The sequence below is a fragment of the Macadamia integrifolia genome, chromosome 11 (assembly GCF_013358625.1).
Source record: "Macadamia integrifolia cultivar HAES 741 chromosome 11, SCU_Mint_v3, whole genome shotgun sequence".
In the NCBI taxonomy this organism is placed as follows: domain Eukaryota; kingdom Viridiplantae; phylum Streptophyta; class Magnoliopsida; order Proteales; family Proteaceae; genus Macadamia; species Macadamia integrifolia.
In genome coordinates, this window is record NC_056567.1 from 26,402,833 (window position 1) to 26,424,815 (window position 21,983).

The 21,983-nt window shown below is 39.2% G+C and overlaps 4 protein-coding genes across 9 annotated transcripts in view; 1 reads left to right on the plus strand and 3 right to left on the minus strand.

Moving 5' to 3' along the window:
- Positions 1-3,181, plus strand: part of LOC122093701 (beta-glucuronosyltransferase GlcAT14B-like) — a 6,881-nt gene extending 3,700 nt beyond the window's left edge. Inside the window, exons 2-4 of the mRNA XM_042664109.1 lie at positions 1,521-1,596; positions 1,698-1,813; positions 2,559-3,181. Of these exons, the coding sequence (XP_042520043.1) occupies positions 1,521-1,596; positions 1,698-1,813; positions 2,559-3,103 (737 nt within the window). The 3' untranslated portion in view covers positions 3,104-3,181. The remainder of the gene's footprint in view (positions 1-1,520; positions 1,597-1,697; positions 1,814-2,558) is intronic.
- A 222-nt stretch (positions 3,182-3,403) lies between these two features.
- On the minus strand, positions 3,404-8,447 carry LOC122093702 (formimidoyltransferase-cyclodeaminase-like). Of its 3 annotated transcripts, none has more exons than XM_042664110.1 (4): positions 7,708-7,858; positions 6,197-6,614; positions 3,666-4,166; positions 3,404-3,559 (listed from the first exon to the last, which is right to left on the minus strand). In XM_042664110.1, exons 1-4 carry the CDS (start codon positions 7,729-7,731, stop codon positions 3,546-3,548), a joined length of 957 nt encoding a protein of 318 aa, XP_042520044.1. In that variant the 5' UTR covers positions 7,732-7,858; the 3' UTR covers positions 3,404-3,545. The 3 variants fall into 3 exon arrangements, with proteins under 3 accessions (XP_042520044.1, XP_042520045.1, XP_042520046.1); XM_042664111.1 differs by lacking the exon at positions 3,404-3,559 and adding an exon at positions 8,410-8,447 and having other exon boundaries at positions 3,561-4,166; positions 7,708-7,792; XM_042664112.1 differs by lacking the exon at positions 3,404-3,559 and adding an exon at positions 7,891-8,032 and having other exon boundaries at positions 3,561-4,166; positions 7,708-7,792.
- A 1,796-nt stretch (positions 8,448-10,243) lies between these two features.
- Positions 10,244-14,609, minus strand: LOC122094238 (formimidoyltransferase-cyclodeaminase-like). 4 transcript variants are annotated; one of them, XM_042664979.1, is made up of 4 exons: positions 14,461-14,609; positions 13,937-14,379; positions 11,955-12,349; positions 10,244-11,016 (listed from the first exon to the last, which is right to left on the minus strand). In XM_042664979.1, exons 1-4 carry the CDS (start codon positions 14,488-14,490, stop codon positions 10,502-10,504), a joined length of 1,383 nt encoding a protein of 460 aa, XP_042520913.1. In that variant the 5' UTR covers positions 14,491-14,609; the 3' UTR covers positions 10,244-10,501. The 4 variants fall into 4 exon arrangements, with proteins under 4 accessions (XP_042520913.1, XP_042520910.1, XP_042520912.1 ...); XM_042664976.1 differs by lacking the exon at positions 14,461-14,609 and having other exon boundaries at positions 11,955-12,369; positions 13,878-14,060; XM_042664978.1 differs by lacking the exons at positions 13,937-14,379; positions 14,461-14,609 and adding an exon at positions 13,153-13,891 and having other exon boundaries at positions 11,955-12,369.
- Positions 14,610-17,330: 2,721 nt separating this feature from the next.
- The window catches only part of LOC122093232 (glutathione S-transferase T1-like), a 6,074-nt gene continuing 1,421 nt past the window's right edge, over positions 17,331-21,983 (minus strand). The window contains exons 3-7 of the mRNA XM_042663514.1: positions 21,406-21,466; positions 20,405-20,458; positions 20,215-20,294; positions 18,973-19,175; positions 17,331-17,792 (exon numbers count right to left, since the gene is read on the minus strand). Of these exons, the coding sequence (XP_042519448.1) occupies positions 17,604-17,792; positions 18,973-19,175; positions 20,215-20,294; positions 20,405-20,458; positions 21,406-21,466 (587 nt within the window). The 3' untranslated portion in view covers positions 17,331-17,603. The remainder of the gene's footprint in view (positions 17,793-18,972; positions 19,176-20,214; positions 20,295-20,404; positions 20,459-21,405; positions 21,467-21,983) is intronic.

The following is a 21,983-nucleotide window of genomic DNA, read 5'->3' on the forward strand; positions in this document are numbered from 1 at the left end:
GGGGCGGGGTGGGGGCAGTTGCCTGGTAGAATGCATGTTTCACAGGGTGAGGTTGAGCAATGTTTCAAATAGGTCGGGTCTGGCATTGGCTAAAGTCCATGCACCACCAGTTGTCATTCCTAAGTTTTATGGAGTGTCATTCAAGACATCCAACTGTACTGCAGTCTGGGGCTTGGATAATATTTTAATTGTATCAATTTACAATTTGCACCTTTTTATTTTTATTTTTTATGGGAACTCATCTACAAATTGAATTTTGATTGTCACATGTTTCTTCTGATTCATATTATGTTTCATTAAATGATAGAAGCTTGTTACTAGCCTAAGATAAACAGCTCGAATATGTGAGCATACTTTGGAAGCACTGAAAATCATCCCCTGAATGGCTTAACCATCAACTGTATTGTTTTCCTTCACCCGGACACGAAATTTCTTGTCATTGAAAGAGTGGGTTGAGGGGTTGGGGCCTGGGGGTGCCAGGTAGGGTTGGGAAGTGGTCATACACTAGACTGTGGGACTACTAGGATCCCCTTCTATTGCTATCCACTGCCTGACGTCTCATTCTTTGTTATTTAAATAGAAATCTTGATCTCTATTAAGTTAGCAATCCTTTCCAAAACATTAGAAATTGTTGTCTATGTTATAATGCCATTACTGTGCAGCCTATCTGACTGGGTTTGGGTTGCCGTGATATATTCAAATTCAAATGTTGTAATTACATGGGATGAGGTAGCTAGATATGTTGGGCTAATGGTTTACTGGAACTTACAGTGTTTAGTAGCTAAAGAGGCCTTGAACTGTCAGAAATTCTGAAATCTGAATGTAGGCTCCACTGATTGACATTTCCCACCCATCCCATGCCACTGGGCATGGGATTAGGGGGGGAAAAAAAGATGCTAATTTGAGGGGAAAAGATATTTAGTTTAAAGAAAAAGTCAATTTGCAATAGCATTATATTAGATTATATGTCTAATTTCATATCTTAGAAATAACCTCTCTTAAAGAACATACTGGTTCTGAAATGAGCTATTTGTGGGAAGGTATTCTTTTGGATGTCTTGAATTAAGAGGCTATCAATTGCCACTTAAGACAGATGGAAGCATGAGGTATGCTTATGCCACTTGGATCTGGAATAAAAAAAAAATTTCCAGTGCATAATTTTAGATAATGTATCCCTCATTGAAGGTTTTGAATCCTCTCTTGATTTTATTTCTGTTGTATGGGAGGTATTCTCTCCCTGATGTGACCTCTTTGGTGGTGTTGTACTTTGTGTATAGGACTATAGGTTTCACTAATTCTTTCATAATTCTATTGAAACTTTTCCCTACTATTGGTAATTTGCATACTGGGAATACTCATTGTAAGTTGGCATACACTTCATAAAAGTCCTTAGTTCATCATGTTCATTCTATTGGTTCCTATTATGTACTCCTGAGCTATTGTCTCATCATTTGATGGCTGAATTATTTATGTCCAATATGCCCGTATGTGAAAAATCTCGTCTTCTTTAATCTGTGCAGATCTGCTTCATGTTTTCTCTAATTTGTCTAGGAATCTCAACTTCATAGAACATACAGAGATAGTTGGGTGGAAACTGTAAGTAGACATGGAAAAAAATGTCTCTTTTGAAATAATTGCTCCTTGTCAACTGGACTGTCAAAGCGCACCCTACATATCAATCTTATGAACTTGTGCAGGCACAACAGAGTAAGACCAATCATCGTTGATCCGGGTCTTTACTTATCAAAGAAGTTCGATGTTTTTTGGACTAGCCAGCGTCGGTCACCTCCAACATCATTTAAGTTATTTACAGGTGAATTATTTATATATTAATTATTATATCATCCTATTTTCTCCTTGATTACATGATATTTTTCACATAAAAATAATATAGAGAATTGACATGATTGTTCCCTTAATGGTCTGTTGAAATTTCTGTGAAGCAAATCGTATAAAGATGCCACATTTCAAAAAAAAAAAAAAAGAAAGAGCAACCCGGTGCACGAGGCTCCCGCTACTGTAGGGTCTGGGAGGGGCAAGTGTACGCAGCCTTACTCCCTGCTTTGCTGAAGAGGTTGTTTCCAAGTTTTGGACCTATGACCAACATGTTGAAAGATGCCACATTTCAAGTTGGTAGTATAAGATTTTTTCCCCCATAGACCATCTTCATCTAGTAATGTAAATGATTCAAGTTTTCTCCCATTCTCCCTGGATGGTCTTGAAAAAACCAGTTGTTAAGTAGAGTGGCCATATAACTGTATTGATGTTCTTCAGTGTCTGATCATACAAATTAACTGTCAATAACTCACAGAATGCCAATCAACTGTTCCTTCTTGGGTAGTACTGTTTGCTATGGTACTATCATCTGTCGGTGTCGAGGAAAGATGTTATGTTTCACAGCCCCTGAAATTGTGTTTCATCTACATAGCAAACTGAAACGTAAATTATACAAAGCTTATTTTGCAAGTCTCTTAGTGTTATATTTATTTTTTTCTCGTGTTCTATATTACCTCCATGAAGATTATGGGTGATCCAACAAATTTCCTTTCCATTTCCAGGTTCAGCATGGGTTATGCTTACACGTTCATTTCTTGAGTTCTGCATTTGGGGATGGGACAACTTTCCCCGGACTGTCCTAATGTATTTCACGAATTTCATCTCCTCCCCCGAAAGCTACTTCCACACTGTAATATGCAACACTGAACAATTTTGGAACACTGCTGTGAATCATGACCTTCACTACATTGCTTGGGACAATCCTCCGAAGCAACATCCTCGCTATTTAACTGCGAAGGATTTCAACAACATGGTGAAAAGTGGGGCTGTATTTGCTAGGAAATTTGCAAAGGATGACCCAGTCTTGGACAAGATTGATCGGGAACTTCTAGGTCGGCCTGAGGGCCAGTTTGCTCGTGGCGGATGGTGCATTGGGAGCTCTGATGGTGGAGCTGATCCTTGCTGCCTAAGAGGCAATGATTCAGTTTTTAGGCCTGGTCCAGGTGCTGAGAGGTTGCAAGGGCTGTTGCAAAAGTTGTTGGCAGATGATCTTTACAAAAAAGGGTGTTCACTGAAGGTAGAACCAACAAACCTAACTGTACATTAGAGCATAAATATACTGTAAAGGATTTTGATGTAAAATATCAGAATGGAACACCAAAGTTGTATATGATTTTTCTGTTTACACTGTTGTGATGAGAGATCCTGGTCAGGAGTGGCAAATGGGTGACCCTGTAGATTGAAGAATTCTTTCTACTAACCTCTCATCACTGAGTATGAGATCAGTATCTGTACTTGTATCAGCTCGAATCAGTCTCAGCTGAAACCAATACTGATATGTATTAGTCTGTATTGGTCTCGAGATCAAAACACCACATTTCAATTAAGAAAATCGACTGTTTGGCCAATTGGCTGATCCGCAATGGTGCGATATTGGGCTTTAGTGATATCGATATATATCTGCCGATATGGCTGATATGATTCCGATTCTTAGAACAGTGGTTGGTTCAATACTTCTGATCATGCGTACCATTCATGTCCTTAGAACTTCAAAGAAACAAACCTGAAGAAGATGTGGGTGTTTCTCAATTTGTAAATTTCAAATGTCAAATATCCAGAGTCAGGAATATAGTTTAGATCATTTCATCTAACCATGTTAACTTCATTACCATTCACTAGTCTCATATAAGTCTCAACACTCATCTCTGGGGATAAATCAGTGAAATAGCCCTTCTCCACATCCAATCCTTCTTGGGCAGCCAGCATCTCCACTTGGCTCTGTACCCGATCAGCTCCGACCCGGTTCGGGTCCAATAGCATGCAGGCTATCTCGGTCGACTCCTCGCCATGAACCAGACCAAGTGTTTGAACCCTTGGAAGTCCTCCCCCTCTCTCACTCACCATCCGAGCAATTCTTCTTGCAGCACATAAATCTGTAGACATGACTGGAACATTGTATGTAGCAAACCAGGGGCTTGCCCCTATCAGAGCAATGCCTCTGGCTCTAGAAACTTGAGATGGACCCATATCTGGCATTTCTGGGAGGATTTCGGGTAATGCCCACCCGACCCATTGACCCATTGAATTTGGCCGGTAGTACCCGAGTTCACGCCGGATGGTGTCAAGGGCTTTCCCTGTTGGGTGTGCAGCTTCATATAAAAATACAGGAACTGCAAAATATAAGAATTCATCAGGAGAAGAAACCAAATAATCAATGAATCCAAATTGCGAATCATGAAGAACGCCTAACGTAGTTGGTGAACTGTGGAAACATCAAAAACCCATGCTTACAAGGAGGTTTTGAGTTTGAGCCTCCTAGCTATTACCTACTTCCCCTCCTGATTTGGTTCCAATTCAATTCAAGGAATGAAAGGTAAAAGACAGAATTGAACCATTTATTAAACCGGTTTGAATATCCCAAATCGAAACCTACATTTGAACTGCTAGGCTCATGGTTTTAGGTATCGGGATCAGATTGGCTGTTCCCCACAATATCGATCAATACCTACATGATTCCATAGTGGTGGCATCGAAAATAGGGGGAAAAACTGTATCTGTATCTTGAGTAGGGGTGTCAATGGGTTGGTTTGGCCTGGTTCCGGTCTGAGTTGAATCGGTTTCAATTTGGGAATGGTGAAACTGGAATCAAGCCAATAAGGAAATTTCGGTTTCAGATTCGATGCAATTTGGTCTTGGTTAGGCTTCGATTTCTTATATCAATTTGTAATCGGTTTGATTTCAGGTTTTTTTTTTTTCTTCTTCTTCTTCTTTTCGGTTTGGGTTTGATTTTCCATACGAAACTATGCAAAAACTTGATTTTCTAACAGATTTTGGACTTTTTTCTGTTTCTTACCAATTTATTTTGGTTTCGGTCTGGGTTTTGAATTGAATTTTTGATTCAGTTTGTTAGCAGGGCTACAATCACCCAAACTGAAACCGGCCCAATAAGTTCACGGTCAATTTGTTTTGGGTTCAATCTGCTTGATCTTGGGTGGTTTTACCGATTTGGTTTAGGTATTGACAGCCCTAATCTTGAGGGGCAAAGTGTCCAATCAAGTCCGAAACAGCCAATCTGCATCTGTATCATTATCGACACCAACCGATACCAAGCACCAAAACCATAGCTGGGTTTGAACCAGGTGATCTAGGCCCAAATTGTGATTTTAAGAAATAAAAGTATTCTATATTAATGTAAATAGTATCAATACACAATAAAACACTAGTGTACAGTGCCAAAACTGACCAACTTTTTTTATTGGTATAATTGGTGTTAATTGAACGGTTCATGGCCAACCAACCCCTGTACTCAGGCACATAGGGTGGCAAAATGATACCAAAATGATACCCACACCCATAGGGGTGTCAACCGGTCGGGCCGATTCAATTTTGATCGGGCTTAATCAGGCTTAAAGACTTTCAAAGGCTGCACTGTGTCTGCCCATTTGACTAATCGGGCTTAGTTATTGAGGGCATGGTATGCTTTATATTCGATCGGTCGACCTCGGGCTATAATCGGGCTTTAGTCGGGCTACGGACATATTTAATGTTAAACAGATTTTAACCGATTTTTAAACGGCCCATCTTTAAAATGTGCTCTTATAATCCAGCTCAATCATGCAAGCCCAAAAAAATGACAATAAATCAATAAATGATACCAAATATAACCATTATTTAAAATGTGAACATGTCTTTACTTTTTAGTTTTTACTCTTTAATTTGGGGGGTAAAATAGGTATTCTACAATCATTAAAGGGTCAGGCTAGGCCGGTACACAATAGCTCGATCTCGGTCGGGAGTTATTCGGTCAGTCTCGGTCAAGCACCCGACGATCCAAGGAGCAAAACCAAGACCGACCATTTGTAAATGGGCCGGGCTCAAGCCCGACACGTTTAATAAACGGTCCGGGCCACGGGCCAATCTATAAATGGTCGGTCCCAGTCGGTTAAGTTGGGTCGGGCCACGAATTGACACCCCGACACACCCCTATAGAATCTAAAAAACTCACCCTTTATTGGCTCGTGCTGGTGCAGGGGCTGCACAATCAGATTGCGTTCTTTTCCCATAATTTGTTCAATAATGTACCGGTATATGAAAGGTTTCACGTTTTAAAATCGGAACCAAACGAATTAGTAAACAGTTTATCGGTTCCAAATCAAACGGTCTAATAGAAGAAGACGAATGGTAGTAACTAGTAAGGTACCTTGGAGTCTGTTACCGAGATCGGAAGCGACAAGTTTAGCGAGCCAAGCAGCTTCGTCCAAGGAAGCCCGAGCTAGAGGATGGAAGGAGATATGGTCAACCACGCCAAGCCGAGGGTGAGCACCGGAGTGGTGCTCCAGGTTAATGGCCTCATAAGCTGCCTCCACCATCGCAATCACCGTCTGTTGCAGTGGACTATACACGGCGTTCCCCGTGTTATCATGAGTCACATACGATACCATCGTGTACCTAACTCGGTTATAAGCTCTATCTTCGAACTTGTTCACGACCACCGTTTCAGGGTTGAGTCGAGCGGATCGTTCCACCGATTCTAATGCTGCAGTGTTTCGGGATTCTGAGATGAAAAGCTTACAACATAGCAGCATTGACTGCTTCATTGTCTTCTTCATGTCTTGCTTCTGGTTTTCATGCTCAGATAATGAAAAACAAAGGATAGAGATCAGAATATAAACCAAAGCCCTCGAATTAGAGGTTATAAAGTTCTTGTTTTTGAATTTTGATGATGATATCATGTATTTTAGTGAGATGGAAGCGACTGTGGATCACGTTCTTCGTACAGTCCGATCCACAGAGATGAAATCTGCCTCAGGGTTTGTCTTTGGATGGATTCTATCTGTGTGGATTAAACCCGTATAAAAGTGATTTTTGTACGAAGACCTGATCTGCTCTCGATGGAAGCAATAACACGGAAGAATTAAAACAAACAAGAAGGAATGGTGAAATAAAAGACCAATTTATTTAGGCTTAAGAGGGTTGGAAAGTTCTGATGACTGCAGGGTTAAACTGTTATCAAGATGCACTTTAAACTGGAGAGAATTGGAATCTAAGGGCTGAGCTCCCCCTACCCCCTTTCAAATGATTTCTTATGTGCAGTACTCCTCTCTCTCTCTCTCTCACACACACACACAAAAAGAAATCTACTTAAACTAGAGAGAATTGGGATCTGAGGGCTGAGCTCCCCCCTCAAATGATTTCTTATGTGCAGTTTTTTACCTCAATAAAATGATTCTCTCTCTCACACACACACACAAAAAGAAATGTACTTAAATTGGAGAGAATTGGGATCAGGCTAAGCTCCCCCCCCTCAAAATGATTTCTTATGTGCAGTATTCTACCTCCATAAACTGGTTCTCTCTCTCTCTCTCTCTCTCTCTCTCTCTCTCTCTCTCTCTCTCTCTCTCACACACACACACACACACACAGAAATGTACTTAAACTGGAGAGAATTGGGATCTGAGGGCTGAGCTCCCCCCTCAAATGATTTCTTATGTGCATTTTTTTTTACCTCCATAAACTGATTCTCTCTCTCTCTCACACAGGACAATATTTTGTCCCTCTGACTTTCCTCTCCAATCACCTATCTGTTCATATCACTCAGAAAAATGAACATCTAAAGCAATCTACACAAATCAATAGCTTAATGTGGGGGATTCTTTTTTTCTTTTTTCTATTTTTTTTTGGGGGGGGGTGTTTAAGGGTTTGAGCCCTTACCTTGCTACTTGGATTGGAATCCATTCCTCTGATCTTCAGGTGTCTCTCTTTGCCTCTCTTGAAAATCCACTGCAACAGTCTATAACTGAGACAAAAACCACATATATAATGAAGTCCTGAGCCATTGACATTGTAACATGTCACTGAGACACACATAAAACAAAGATCTCACGGATTACATACCATTGCTCAATTATTGAAGATAGCTAACCGTCCATTTTATTTTCAAATTGTTTATAATATGGTATATGATGATTTACTTAAGCAGACCAAAAGAAAAGTTGCTGGTTTCCTTCATCAAAACCATCCATTTAGTACTCTAATTTTGTCAATATTAATACTTCAGTGATTAAGGCACCACTAACTATAATCCAAACCCACATTATAAATAAACAACAAAATATCAAAATAAAATTAATAGAAAAAAAGATTTTACTTGTATGCTAGCTTCTTAGGACCACATTTGATTCTTCTTGTCTGAGTTAAACTTAAACTTAAAGAAAAGACCCCACAGGATAGAAGCTAGCCCACAGCATTATCTGTTTTCATGATCAATGACCATCTACTTGTCCATTCACATATTCCCTTATCCTAATCTTTTTCCATAATTTAAATGAAAATATATATATATATATATATATTGTCTCTATTTGTTATCGATTAAGAATGAATCTTAAAATAAATAAAGGGTAGAAGATCTACCCGCGAATCACATGTAATGACATCTAAACATCCCACCATGAAGGTGTGTGAAAAGATTTGTCTAGTAGGAGTAGGTAGATTGAGGGAGAGAGTGAATGGAAGGTGAGTTGAAGGAAAGAGGGTGTGAGAGAGCAATACACGCCAAATGTACAGCTTTTTCTTTTGCCACATCTCAACAACTACCCCAAAGGGCTATGTCATCAAAACCAACCTATCCCAAAAATGGGAAAAGGCTTGGCATGTTGCTTGGGTGTTCAGCCTAGTCATTCTCTCCCTTGATTTCTTTTGAAAATGATTCACGTGCCCCTTTGCATCAGAGTCCCCATTGATTGAACTATTACCTTCAGGAAAGCTGAAGGCATGCCTAATCTTTTTACCTAACTTATAGTTAATTTAGATGTTGGACAAGTGTTCTTGGTCCAGGAGTGCAACTTCTACGCTTGTACGGGGCCAATGGATCTTTTTTTTATTTTGAGACAAAACCGACTCAAATGTGATGGGCGTTGATAAAAAATATCAAATACATGAAAGTGAAAGGGAACAACCTCTCTTACAGAAAAATTAAAAATTAGAAAGGAAACAACCTCCTACCAAAATTAAAAGAAAGAAAGGAAACAACCTTTAATTATTGGATATATAAATTGTGATTGATGAATGACCCACATGAACTATGAAGTGAAAGTCAGTTACCTGGTGGACGGATAAAAAACTTTAAAATAATAATAATAAAAAACAGTTTTTTTAGGGAGTGGGGAAGAGTGAGAAGAGTTTTTTTTTTTCCCCCTTCTTCCTACTTTTCTTCCTTTTCAGTTTATCCATCTATTTGATCATTCAATGGGCCCTATTGCATTGAAAGTTTTCTTGGAAGTACCTAAGAAATTCATTATCGAAAATTGTTCTGATGTAGAAATCAAATTTATGGCCAACTCAGACTCATGCTGTAAAACCAGAAATGCTAGGACAATTCCAGAGGATAAAGAAAAGAGAAAAAGAAAAGTGAAACAGAATTGGCAAATTCTAGCATCTTCAAAAACCAAAAGGACTCCAAATGGCTGACTGGTGGTGACTAGTGACTCACCTGCATGGCATTTCTTGCCCATCAACAACCCTTTCTTCTCTATATGCTCTACAGCGTATGAATATCACTATCACAATAACCTCATTTGGGTGCATTAAAGTCCAAACATCACCTCATTTGGGTGCATTAAAGTCCAAACATGCTTTAATATTTGTTCCAAATTGTAAACCTATTACGTATCAGGGTAAAACTCGGATGGATGTTGTTTTTTTTCTTTTTGCAAAAGAAGGTATCCAAACCTTTGGCCCGATTAATCCCTTGGACGCACATTTACGCCCTAATACACACAAGTTGGGTCAGTGCCAACTCCCCTATGAGAACCATAGAAACTGTAGAGCGTGGCTCCTCTATGGCACAACAGAAGTGGCAGTGCACATCTGACGGCCTGGAGCATCTAAAGGCACACGCCCATGTGTTGGGGTCCATGCTCAGGTGCTCCAGGCCATCAGATGTGCACTGCTAGCCCTGTTGCACCACAGAGGAGCTGGATCCAGAAACTGTGGGGCTAGCCTCAAGGGGTAAGGGGAATCGAACTCATAGAATGCATGCGATCTAGGCATGCTCCCTTGCCAACTGAACTACACCCTTGGGGTCACTCAGATGGATGCCTTAGTCAAGTGCAGGGTCCAAGAAAGCTTGAACCGAATGCGAGAGGTATTTGTCTCCAAAGGGGTTCCTATTCAGAAGCAGTGGTAGATAGATGTTCCCTCACATGTGGAGACCGGACTTCACATGAAATGAAAATAAGGCACAAAGTTTCCTGCTTCAGTAAAAGCTAAATGCGACCTACAGGCCAGGTTAGAGGACAAAAGTTTTTTTTACAGAAGATCCTGAAGAGAATCCATAGAAGATACAATTTTTATTTGTTTTGCTCACACTTGCAAAAGAAAGTTTGGTCCTTTAGGGTTTCTCAACACTTTCACTAATAAAATAACCTAACTTGCCACCCCCCAAAAGAAATTCTATAATTAAACAAACATATTGTAAAACATGATTTGCCTGATTGTTTTATTTCTATGACACAAGATAACCTAATTTCAAGTAATTTTCTACTATCTTTTCCTGAGAAAAATCAGTAAAATAACCCTTTCCTACAGCAATTCCTTCTCCTCTAGCAAGCCGCTCAACCTCGAGCTGGACTTCATCGGCTCCAACCCTGTTAGGATCCAACAGATTACAAGCGACCTCAATTAAGTCAACACCATGGACAAGCGCCATAGCTTGCACAGAGTCTAGCCCTCCACCTCGTGCACTAACCCGTCTGGCAATTCTGCGGACAGCACTGATGTCAGAGGAGAAGACGGGTACATTGTAATTATCTACCCATCTGGTTGCACCAATTACCACAACGCCTTTACCATGAGCTGCTTGCGATGGACCCTCATCAGGGTTCACTGGCAGAGACTCAGATATAGGCCCTCCTGCCCATTGGTTCCCCTCGGAGTCAGGCTTGAAATAACCTAGTTCTCTTCTAATAGAATCAAGCTTTCTCCCTTCTTTATGGGCTGCTCCATATAGAAATGTTGGTACTGCAGACATATATGTTATGGATACTTAGCAAAGCAACAAGGAAAACAAAGGTAACCAAAAGTAATAAATAAAATGAAGAAAAGAACCCTGTCATGTGACACAGGAGAAGAAAATACCCAGCACATGTGTGGGCAGCTGGGTCTTTTCGCACCCAGTTGTGTCTGGGTGTGGGGAATGCTAGACGGACAGGGTTCCCTTGCCCAAATAAAATATATGACACAGGAGATTAAAAGCAATGCACTATATTAAGAGAAGCAATAAGGAAATTGTCTGCAGTGCAAAGGCCAGGCGGGATGCCCCATTGCCCCTTAATAATCTGGTATACTCTAAATACAAGACAATCTAAGTATATGCATCTCAATACCTGGCCAAGGTGAATATAACTTGCCCGTCGTTCTGTAGTCGAAAGAAAAAGGTTGGCTATTGGGATGACCAAATAAGGCTATCAATAGGAAGGGGACAAGAGAAGGATGGCAGAACTAAAATAAGAAGAAATAGAGCAAGTGTCTATACAACACTCCCCACCCAAAAAAAAAAAAAAAAATTGTGTGTATGTTTGATACACAGACAGGATAGAGAGAAAGAAATCCAAGATTCCCCAAAAAGTACAATCCCCTTGATGGTTCATGGGTTGGGAGTCTGGGGAGCGTATATTATGTTAATATTTGAGGGTGCCCATCCAAAAGGGTGGTACATTGATTGGAAAACTGTCACAACTCCAATTGATAGAGCATAACTAGTTGATGATTACAGAAGGAACATTATACATGGTCCAGTAAATCATTTTATTGGGTACAATTTGATGACCAAACAGACATGAAGTGATAACATCATTTACTAAATGGAGGACAATATTAAGACACAACTAGTAACTATTTTTTGCAATCACTTGTATTTAACTTGCATAGACAATTTCTTAAGGAAATAAAGCACAAACCTTGTAGTTCAGAGCCAATGTCAGCCGCTATAACCTTTGCAAGCTGAGCCACTTGGTCCAAAGAAGTTTGAGCCAAAGGGTGGAAACAGATGTGGTCAACAACTCCAAGCCGAGGATGACTTCCTAAGTGTGATTCAAGATCAATGACTTCAAAAGCTGCTTTGACCATGGAAACCACAGATGCTCTCAGTGAACCAGAGCCCAATGGTGGGTGTGGAGCTAATTTAGAGACAAGAGTGTAACCAACACGGTTGTAAGCTTCATCTTGGAACTTGTTGATTATAGAAGCTTCTGGGAATAGCTTGGCAGCTCTTTCAATCGACTCCAGTGCCTCTTTATTTCGGCTTTCAGATATGTAGACCTTGCAACAAGCAAGCATCAACTTCAACATTTTTCTCCCTTCTCCCTCTGGAAACTGCACAAAAAGATGGTAGAATGCAAAGATTTATACAAGAAATTTCGTGTAAATGCTTCTCTGTGACCACATACTACTAAGCAATTACTAAAATGACAAACTGCATTTTTCAGGCCAGAAACTAGTAAAAAGGAATGCAAGATATTTGCAAGCCCTGATGGACCCAGAGAGATAGACAACCCGGGGTAGGCTTAAAATAAAGACAAATACTGTGCTAATCACCTGGATAAGGAATTAAAAGCTTGATCTCAGGAAGTTTGCTCTGTGGATAAGAAGACCCATTAGGTCTACTCAATTGTGAATTTCTAAAAATCTATTCAAAGTGTTCAATACACAAGAAATGCTATTGATTTTGAAAAAATCAGAAAAAGTAGAAAACTAATGTTGGTTATTTAAGTTGAAAACATAAAGAAATTTCATGACCTGGCCACCTTGCATAAGCCAAATTCACTCAGGCAAGTCACTGGTTTGTGCAAAATGTCTAGAAAATTCAGGCAAATCAAAGAATTTATCGTTTCAGTAGAGTTACTAGGCTCGTAGTAATGTCATTTGGTCTGAGAAAGAAAGTGACAATCCATAACTATTTTTGAAAACCTGACCTGATACCACAATACCATCAAAAGTGCAGGAAAAGGCACCTAACAGCTAGTTTTGTAAATACATCATGATTGCATTTCACTAATACACCCAGAACTTTGTATGAACACTTCCAGAGAAAGCCCCAGTTTATTCCTAGAGAAATAAAACTAAATACCATTGATTTTTTCATGAGAAAGCCCTTGCCTTTTCATTTTTCAACGAATTGTTACTATTTGAATGAAAAAAAAAAATGGCCCCTGTATATGGTGGTAAGGAAGCCAAGGCGAAGCTGGTAGAGAGGAGAGTAGTAAAGGATCTCGACCTAAGTAGACAAGCAAGTTTATGGTCTGGGGCGCCAAGATTTCTAAGATCTCTGCCATATGCTTACAATAATAAATAGTAGATAAGCTTATCCAGTAGCATGAGGAATGACTCCTCTGTCACATATTTTCATTTCACAAAAAAGCATATAAAAAAAACAAAATAAGAGCCACAAATAAATAAACCGGAGATTAAATTAAAAATGCTGACTCTATATTGGTTCTCTTTAGAATCTTAATCGAGAAAATAAGCATGAAGATTGAAGATCTTAATTTCTATCCTTTTTTCATAATTTATGATATGAGGTTCTTGATATGCAGGTAACTATTCATCAAACATTGTTAACCAATTTTGGTAGTGAAAACCAACGCAAGATCAAACAAAACCATTCGCAATAACTCCACATTTCACCCTAAAAGTACGCAGATAAGATCAAACACATCGTCCAATAAAAGTTTAAACCCATTAGGAGGAACTCCAAAATGCTCAGATACGCTTATTGCGTCACTCTAAAGAGATACACTAATTTTACAGTTCATAACTAAGGGGAAAGTTACAAATGAACCCTAAAACAGAGAAAGAACGAGAAATCCAATAAGTAAAGGTACCAAGAAACTGTCATCCACTTCAAAAATCCAAACCATCAGTCCCGGAAGAGTTTGATAGCTTATTGTACTCCAATTTCATCGACGACGACGAAGACAACGAACTCGCCAAGGAAGCCGAAACAGCCTTAAACTTGGCCCTTAAAGAATCCATAATTTCTTGAACCCTCTCGTTCTCCGGATCCAGAATTGGGTATAACCTAATCAATTCCTCAATCTGCTTAACGTTCTTCTGAACATTAGGCGTAAAGCGGTTGGGATGGACTCGAATTGCAGAGTTCCAGACATCTACGCAACCACGATAAAACCCTATTTCCTCCCCAACTTCGAAGCCAACTTTGAGGCCAACCTCTCTTCCTTCTTGCTGTCCTAAGACCAAACCATCATTAAACCCTTCTTTAAAGCCCTCCTCCAGATGAGATTCTTCTAAATTGATAGAAGATTCGAAGATGTCTTCGATGGACTTGGAATCTGCAGCTTCTTTTGCAGGTTGAGCTTGCATGATCTAACAGAAAACACAATAAAGGATTAAAGGGGGCAGAGAAACAATAGGGTTCAGGCTCAATAGGTATCTTTAGTTCTTTACCTCTCTAACGACGAGATTTGTTGCTTCCATGCTTTATATCTTCCGTTTGACAGTTAAAAATTTCCCGGAATTTAGGGTTGAAAAAAAAAAACTGTTTTATTTTTAGGAAAATCAAGGGTATTTCTTTGTGATACCATCTTAGGAGCGATATGACACTGATCCGTGTTAATACCATATCGAATTTTCATGATGCTCGATACCCAATTTTGATCCTGTGCACTAAAACCATACTCCTGCATCCACAACATAGGGCGGTGAATTGACAATGCCATCCCCCGAGATAAGATCAACAGCTTGTACGATCTCATCTTACGTCTCATCATCCAATACGTGTCCCTTTTGCTTCCAAATATACCCCACTTCATCTTTGTAATGATAGAGAGTGCGAACAGGTATTGGATATTGACTTGTACGACTAGGTGATCGTACAAGCAACAGATCCAAATTGTCGTCCCCTGTTGGATACTTGGTGCATGTTTCCATTGGCCTACATGGGCATAGGGGCCATGCGACCAGGTTGCGTTCTCTCTCTCCTTATTTTCATGAAAAAGATTATAGTGGAGATTTCTTCCCACATCCTCTCACATAATGAACCGTGGAGTTCACCCTAACACTCTCTTTAGATTAGGCATGGACTCCTATGTAGGGGTGCAAGTTTGGCCCTGACGGCCTGAATCCGCCCTTGGCCCACCTTCATCCCAAACAAATATCAACATGAAAATTTTGGCCCTGAGGGCTAGCCCGACCCTGAAATTTTTTATCCTAAAGGATTGATGTCTTTGGCCCGCCCAACCCACCCTGTACCTAGCCTTAATTTTTTTACCTTGACTTTTGGCCCTGATTTTGGCACGACCCAGCCCTGATTTTTGCCCCTAATGTTGACTTTGTATTGTTTGTTTTCTTAGGGTATTCTCCTCTTCCTCATGACAAAGTTTTGAGATCTTTAGATTGCCTTATTAAGATGAACATCTTTGGATTATTTGTTTTCTTAGGATGATCTCCTTTATGTTTATTATAATAGTTTGAGTTATTCATATTGTTTGAATGTTTGCTTTATAATGTTCTCCTAATGACAAGTAATTTGTGACTTTTTGTTTTTTATCTCTTTCTTTTTATTATGAATATTTTTATTTTTTAATTATTTCATATTTTACAGGGTTAGGGTCAGGGTATACCTGGTCCTTGATGGCAAACCAGGGTCAGGTTCAATCAGGATCATCCCAGCTCGACCCTGAAAAATCAAAGTCAATCAGGTCAGGTAAGGGTTGGGCTTGGGTTGAAGTTTTGCAGCCTTGAGGGTCGGGGGGGTTTGAGCCCAATTAAGAGGACTCAGGGTTGAACTAGGGTTTTAAGAAGCTCGGCCCAACCTAGGCCTGTTGCACCCCTACTTCTATGTGGATATGCGTTGAGAAAGAATGCCCCACGAATCAAAATCGCGGCCTAGATTAGGAGATCTAAGACCCAAATGTATGTTTATTTAGTTATTAGCTTTAATGGTCTTTGTTTCGGGTTGACTCCAAATTATATCTCGGTTCGACCATGAGATTGGAAAAAAGTCAAGTTATAGTTTGGGGAAAGTGTTAGACACCCCGATTTACCGATATTCTACCCCTAGGCTGTGTTTGGAAGCTAAGAGAAGAAAAAAAAATCTAGAAAAGAAAAGAAAATAATAGGAAAAAATGATGAATTGAAAACTAATCTTTTAGAGGAAGTACATCTAAATACCTTAAAAAGGAAAGTCTATTTACAAATCTCTCATTGCCCTATTTAATAATATATAAGGTGTAAATCAAATCTAATTCAAATGGAAAAGATTAGGATCTCACTAAAACCCTAAAAATGGAAGAAAGCTTGATAAAACTTATTACGCTAAAAATGCAATGCAACCTATTCTTGGCATGGAAGCCTATCAAATTTCAAAATCCTTTTCTATTAGTAAACAAAATTAAAAATAAAATGACATGATTCTGAAGTTTTATTGAGGACAACAACAGCATGCCTTCAAGATCACATTTTGGCAAATAACTAAGAACTTAAAAAATTTCAAAAATTTAAAGGGTTGTTGAGGATTTTGATGCTTTCGTACTGCAACCACTCTCGGGTTTGGGGGATTCTCGAAATTCAGGTAGTGAATACTAAAATTTGGATTTAGAGAAGGATAGTTAGTAGTTAAGCAGTCCAACAGTAATGCATGGATGTTGCGACCTAGTGGTCAAGCGGTCGAAACAGCCTCTCGACATTTTCGAGGTAAAACTATGCAGTTCTCACCCCCCTCGGACCTCGCACAGGCAAGAACCTCGTGCATCAAGTGCACCCTTTGTTTAGTTAGTAGTCAAAAGTATAGGAACTCCTCCCAATTTTTATTATCACTCCTCCCTCGTCTAGTGCTGTTCTAGTTTTCTAGTCTTTCTCAAGTCTCGTTGGTGTTTAAGTAGATTTTTTTTTTTAAGGGGGGGGGTGGTGTGGGGGTGCGTGGGTTTAGGGCCATTATAGTGTTGAGGCCCTCTTCACTAAAAAAGTAAGGTTTTGGTGGTGAAACTTTCTTAGCCCTAAGATGTCTCAGTTTTAGGAGAATCAGGGGACCAAATCCGCCAAATCCAAATAATGAAGTTCCCCACTAGGAGGATCCACGCCAAATCAAGGGATAAAGGTGGGCAGGAAAGGAGCATTATTGGGCAGTTCCCACAAGGCATTTGGCTGCTCCTACTCCCTTGGCTTCTTTTTTTTTTTTTGGGCGGGGGTTGTGTGGCGGGGTTGGTTGGGGGGAGCCACCTGGGGCCTTCCAAGCTCAAGAATGGCCCTTGGTCCAGCCAAGGCGGCTCAACCCTATTAGCCCAGGGTTCAACCATTTCTGGTCAAGTACTACAAGCTTTTAATCAAAGCATGTAGAGGAAATTCCATTATTTCCAGAGTCAACTTATAACCCAAATTAAACTAGCATGAATATGAAGTAAGTTTTCATGATTTTTATGATCCTGCTATCATAACACACTCCAAATTATAGTTTCAGGATTCCCCGTCCCTGATTTCGGTATTAGATTTTACTTGTCTTTGATACTAATAGTTGCAGATTGCCGGAATGAACATCTCCCTGAACACATACAGCTTTGATGATTGCTGGAACCGAACCTCTCCCTGAACACTTACATTTGTGATGGTAACATTCCTCTAATGGTAGATTCAGCTAAACCATGATACTTCTCTTTCACTCCCAATATGTCTTTGTGTGCTTCATCAAAATGAGGATTTGTTGCATTTCTCAAATCCTCAACCCACTGCAAAACTTTTCTGTAGGGACCCAAGAACTTGTTGATATCCTTCTCAGTCAAAACCTGAAACAAAAGAATACCAATTAATCAAATATTTCAGAATCCATTTCTATCTTAGCTTCCACATTGAAACCAAGGCTAAACTGATCTTAGACCCCAGTCAACCTGATTAAATGCGAGTGTCAGGATTCTATGGAAAGCAACGATCCCACATGCTAGTTTAATTTTCCTTAAAGGCAAATTTTATTGGACAATCTTACAACCGCTATGATGTATGGTGCGAAATGTTGGACAATTAAGGAGCATCATGTAGATAAACTCAATGTAGCAGAGATGAAGATGTTGAGATGGATTAAAGGTAAAACTAAGAAGGATAAATTAAGGAATGATTGTATTAGAGCTGATTTAGGAGTATCTCTGACACATGATAAGCTATGAGAAAATCATTTCAGATGGCATGGCCATGTTCAACGGAGGCCTTTGGATGCTCCAGTACAGAGGAGTGAGTTGATTCAATATTGAGAGAACTAAAAGAGCTACAGGTAGACCTAAAATAACCTCAGGAGAAGTGGTAAGAAAAGATATGCATAGCTAAGGCCCTATATTAAGTATGACGTCAAAAGATATGATTGGAGGACAAGGATCCATGTAGCTGACCCATTTAGTTGGAATCAGGCCGAGTTGTTGTTTTGTACCTGAGTCCCAACAATAAGATGATATGCATAGCTAAGGCCCTATATTAAGTATGACGTCAAAAGATATGATTGGAGGACAAGGATCCATGTAGCTGACCCATTTAGTTGGAATCAGGCTGAGTTGTTGTTTTGTACCTGAGTCCCAACAATAAGATGGTTAAGCAAATTACACTAGGGGTGGAACGAGTTGAGAACCTTGAGTTGATTTTTGGTCTGAAAATATTGTGTAGAACACCCAATGCATGGGATTGGACTTCAGTCAGCCCCAGACCAACAGAACCCAATAAATTGCATCAACAGAATGCACAGCTTCAGGAAAAAGTTCACAGAAAAAGGAATCAAACAAGTTGAATCAATGAGAATAAAATTCACATTATCTCAATAAGAGCATAGGATAATAGAAATTACAGTAATCTTGATATATAAATATGACAATCAAAATGTTAAAAAATGCAACCCCTGGACCTGAAAAATCTTTCAAAGTCTTTCAAATAGCAACTTCTTCAAATTTTTTTGCGAGTGGCTTGAAAGGGGGGTGGTTGTTTTACCTCGAGTTGCATAATTTCAGAGACAAGGTTGAGGTCTGCAATAGATGGTTGAGAGTTTCCCAATAGAAATTTTTCATTCCCTTTAAGCCAAAAGGTTTCAATGCTTGATAAGGATTCTGCCACAATTTTCTCAGATTCAGAAGCTTTTTGGGGATTCGTACGACCGAGTACTGGTCCTAGTACTGTACTCTGAACATAGGTAGCTGTAAAGGAAGAATAAGTGAGTCCCCAACAAAGAAGATCATGACCATAACAGATGCTCAAAATTTGATTACATGATGAAATTGCATGGCCATATGAGAAGTCATGAATAAAACTTGGCTAACGGATGAGAATTAATAGTTACATGATAGCCAATAGTATTCTTGAAGTAAGAGATCGGATAAAAAAACCATCAACCAAAGGTTACTGCTTCGGTCACCGGTGGTGTTCCAAACCTCACAATGGTGGGATAGTTTCTGAAGATTGAATTGAAATCTAATCCTCCCGTCTCCGCTGGATTGGTTTCATTCCGAGAAATTTACACTTGAAGTTCTGGTCATGGGTTCTGTTGTAATGCAAAGGATAAAAAAGGACGTATCCAGTGCATAAGGCTCTCACCACTATGGGGTTCAAGGAGGGTCACAATATACGCAGCCTCCCCCACCCCCACCCACTTTGCGGAAAGCCGTTTCCTGAATCATTTTTTGCATTAAACCCTCATCCTTTTATATTACATAAAAGAACTTATGTTCTGAATTCATTTCTGTTTTATAATCACTTCAAATTCTAAGTTTTTCTTTCCCTTTTAAATTTAATTACTCTAATGTCTTAATTCTGTTTCTTTCTCTAAAAAGGGTCCTATACTATCCCTCATAATTACAGAATTGAACACTAAACTCTTATTTTGAAACAGCCCATAGCGATTTCAAAGCAGGGTTATTGAACCCAGGTTGCACCAATGTACATAGCACTTGACATTAATCGCCAAAACCACCAAACTTAACTAAAAAAATGCACATCATTCCATAATCCATTTCTCATGACTTGCTCCCCCCAGGTCATAATTTAAGAGTTCTATACAAGCTTACCTAATAAAGACAAGAAGAACCCTGTAGTACAAGATTAAGTCTCTTAATATTATCTACGGTTTTATGAAAATATCAAACAATTCTTGAAAGCTGAAGATAGAAAAGCAAAAATATGTTTTCATTAAGAAAAAAAAAATGGAAGCATATATATTAAAGGTCGAATTTACAGAACTTGCACCACGGCGTAAATTCAAATGATGCCAATCCAAGACAGAGTCAATCTTAGCTCTCCTGGAAAGATCGGCAGGATACCTATCATGCAGTGAAAAATGGAATTAAAAATTTAAATGGGGATTATTGACAGATATTGAAAACCTCTGCCACAAAAATATCAATTCGCGTAAAAGGATAGTTCCACTTACCAATGATCTGGAACTCCTGGGAATGCACAAGCAAGATACCGCAGAATCGCATTACTGAAAAAACAAAAACAAATTAGGAAGACGATCCCACAAAAGACAGTTTGAAGAAGTAATCAGGAAGATAAAACAGCTGACAGAAAGAACTAACCATACGGAAATTTGGGAAAATGGAATAATACTACCATAGCACAACCCCCCCCCCCAAAAAAAAAAAAAAAAAAAAAAAAAAGAAAAAAAGTATGGCTCAACATAAACTCAACCTCCCACCCACACTTCACCAAATAAATCCATGAAAAGCTGGTATATTATTCAAGCTTGTCCAGTGAAGCAGTACCACATAAAAAGATGTTAACAGATGAAACCTCAGAAATATGCAATTCCAAAATATTTTTTGGGTGAATGGAAAATAAATTAAAAGGAAAGAGCAAAGTAAAATGCAAGAATGCATAGAAACCAAGCCAAATCAGTGTAAACAAACATGTTATATTAATGAAATACAGAAAACCCAGAGAACAAAAATTGCAGGGCATGATACAAACATGTTAAACTAAAGGAGCAGTAGTTATGAACATACAAATTCAAAATCAAACGTTCAATCTTATTGCTTAAACTGGATCGTGAGCCAGCCACATTTTTTGAAATTTAAAACTACCCTAAACCAAGAAGCTTCAAAATTGATGAGAAGAGGGGCATTGTCGGAAGAGAGCACTTTCAGGTTGTTTAGTGAATTCATCCACTCCTCCTTGTGTTGAAGAACCCTGTCCAATCTGGCCCAGATAGACCTTGCACCAAGTATCTCAGAAACTAGAATGATTAAAGGGAAAAATCAAGATTATCGAACTTTAGGTGCCAAGGACAAGGTGAAAAAGGAAACACTCATGAAGTTCACAACAGAAATCATGGTGGGGCTTCAATATAAAAAAACAGAATGACAAGCTCACTGCTACATTCATGTCCAGAGCATAAGTTTGACAGAGACCAAAATGAAAATTGGGAAGTACCTCTCAAACAGCTTTAATCCACCATGAACTATTGCTGGAACTTGTTTCATAGGATTAATTTCTGAAATAGTAACATGGAGATGGTTAGTATAACTAAAAAGGGAAAAGTGAAACATTTTCCTATATGTGGACTAGCATCCAGTCATTGTATGGGTATCAACTAGTTGTATGGATGTTGACAGATGGCATGGTTGGATGGAACCCTATGTAGGAGGAGACCGAGGTGGTCTCCTTAGTGGATAGTGGCTTCAGTGTACCGTTATGTATTGTGTAAAGTATGTATTATTATGTGTGGACCCATTAACAACTGAGCCCATTATGGGAGACTATTCCCAGTCTATATAATGGTCTCAATACTCATTAGTTGAAACCTTATCAATTGTATAAAGAAGGGAACAAATGAGACCAGCAGAAGGAGAGACGAGAGAAAGCGGCTATGGAGAAACCCTCGTCAAGTGCTATGGACCCGGGTATGTAAAAGGTTAATTGAAAATAGATTGAATATGCATATAGTTCAATGATTCAACATGATGCGATTGTATTTTTCTAACAAAAAGGCCTTCTTTTTTTTTTTTGGG

Coding starts and splice junctions, on each gene's coding strand:
- LOC122093702 (XM_042664111.1), bottom strand. CDS start 8,432: ATGTCATTACATGTGATTCGCGG. Junction 7,793..8,409: donor TCATTACATGTGATTCGCGG/GTAGATCTTCTA, acceptor TTTTTGTCTCAG/TTATAGACTGTTGCAGTGGA. Junction 6,615..7,707: donor ATTCCAATCCAAGTAGCAAG/GTAAGGGCTCAA, acceptor CATGAAAACCAG/AAGCAAGACATGAAGAAGAC.
- LOC122094238 (XM_042664979.1), bottom strand. CDS start 14,490: ATGGAAGCAACAAATCTCGTCGTTAGAGAG. Junction 14,380..14,460: donor CAAATCTCGTCGTTAGAGAG/GTAAAGAACTAA, acceptor GTTTTCTGTTAG/ATCATGCAAGCTCAACCTGC. Junction 11,017..11,954: donor CATTGGCTCTGAACTACAAG/GTTTGTGCTTTA, acceptor ATATGTCTGCAG/TACCAACATTTCTATATGGA.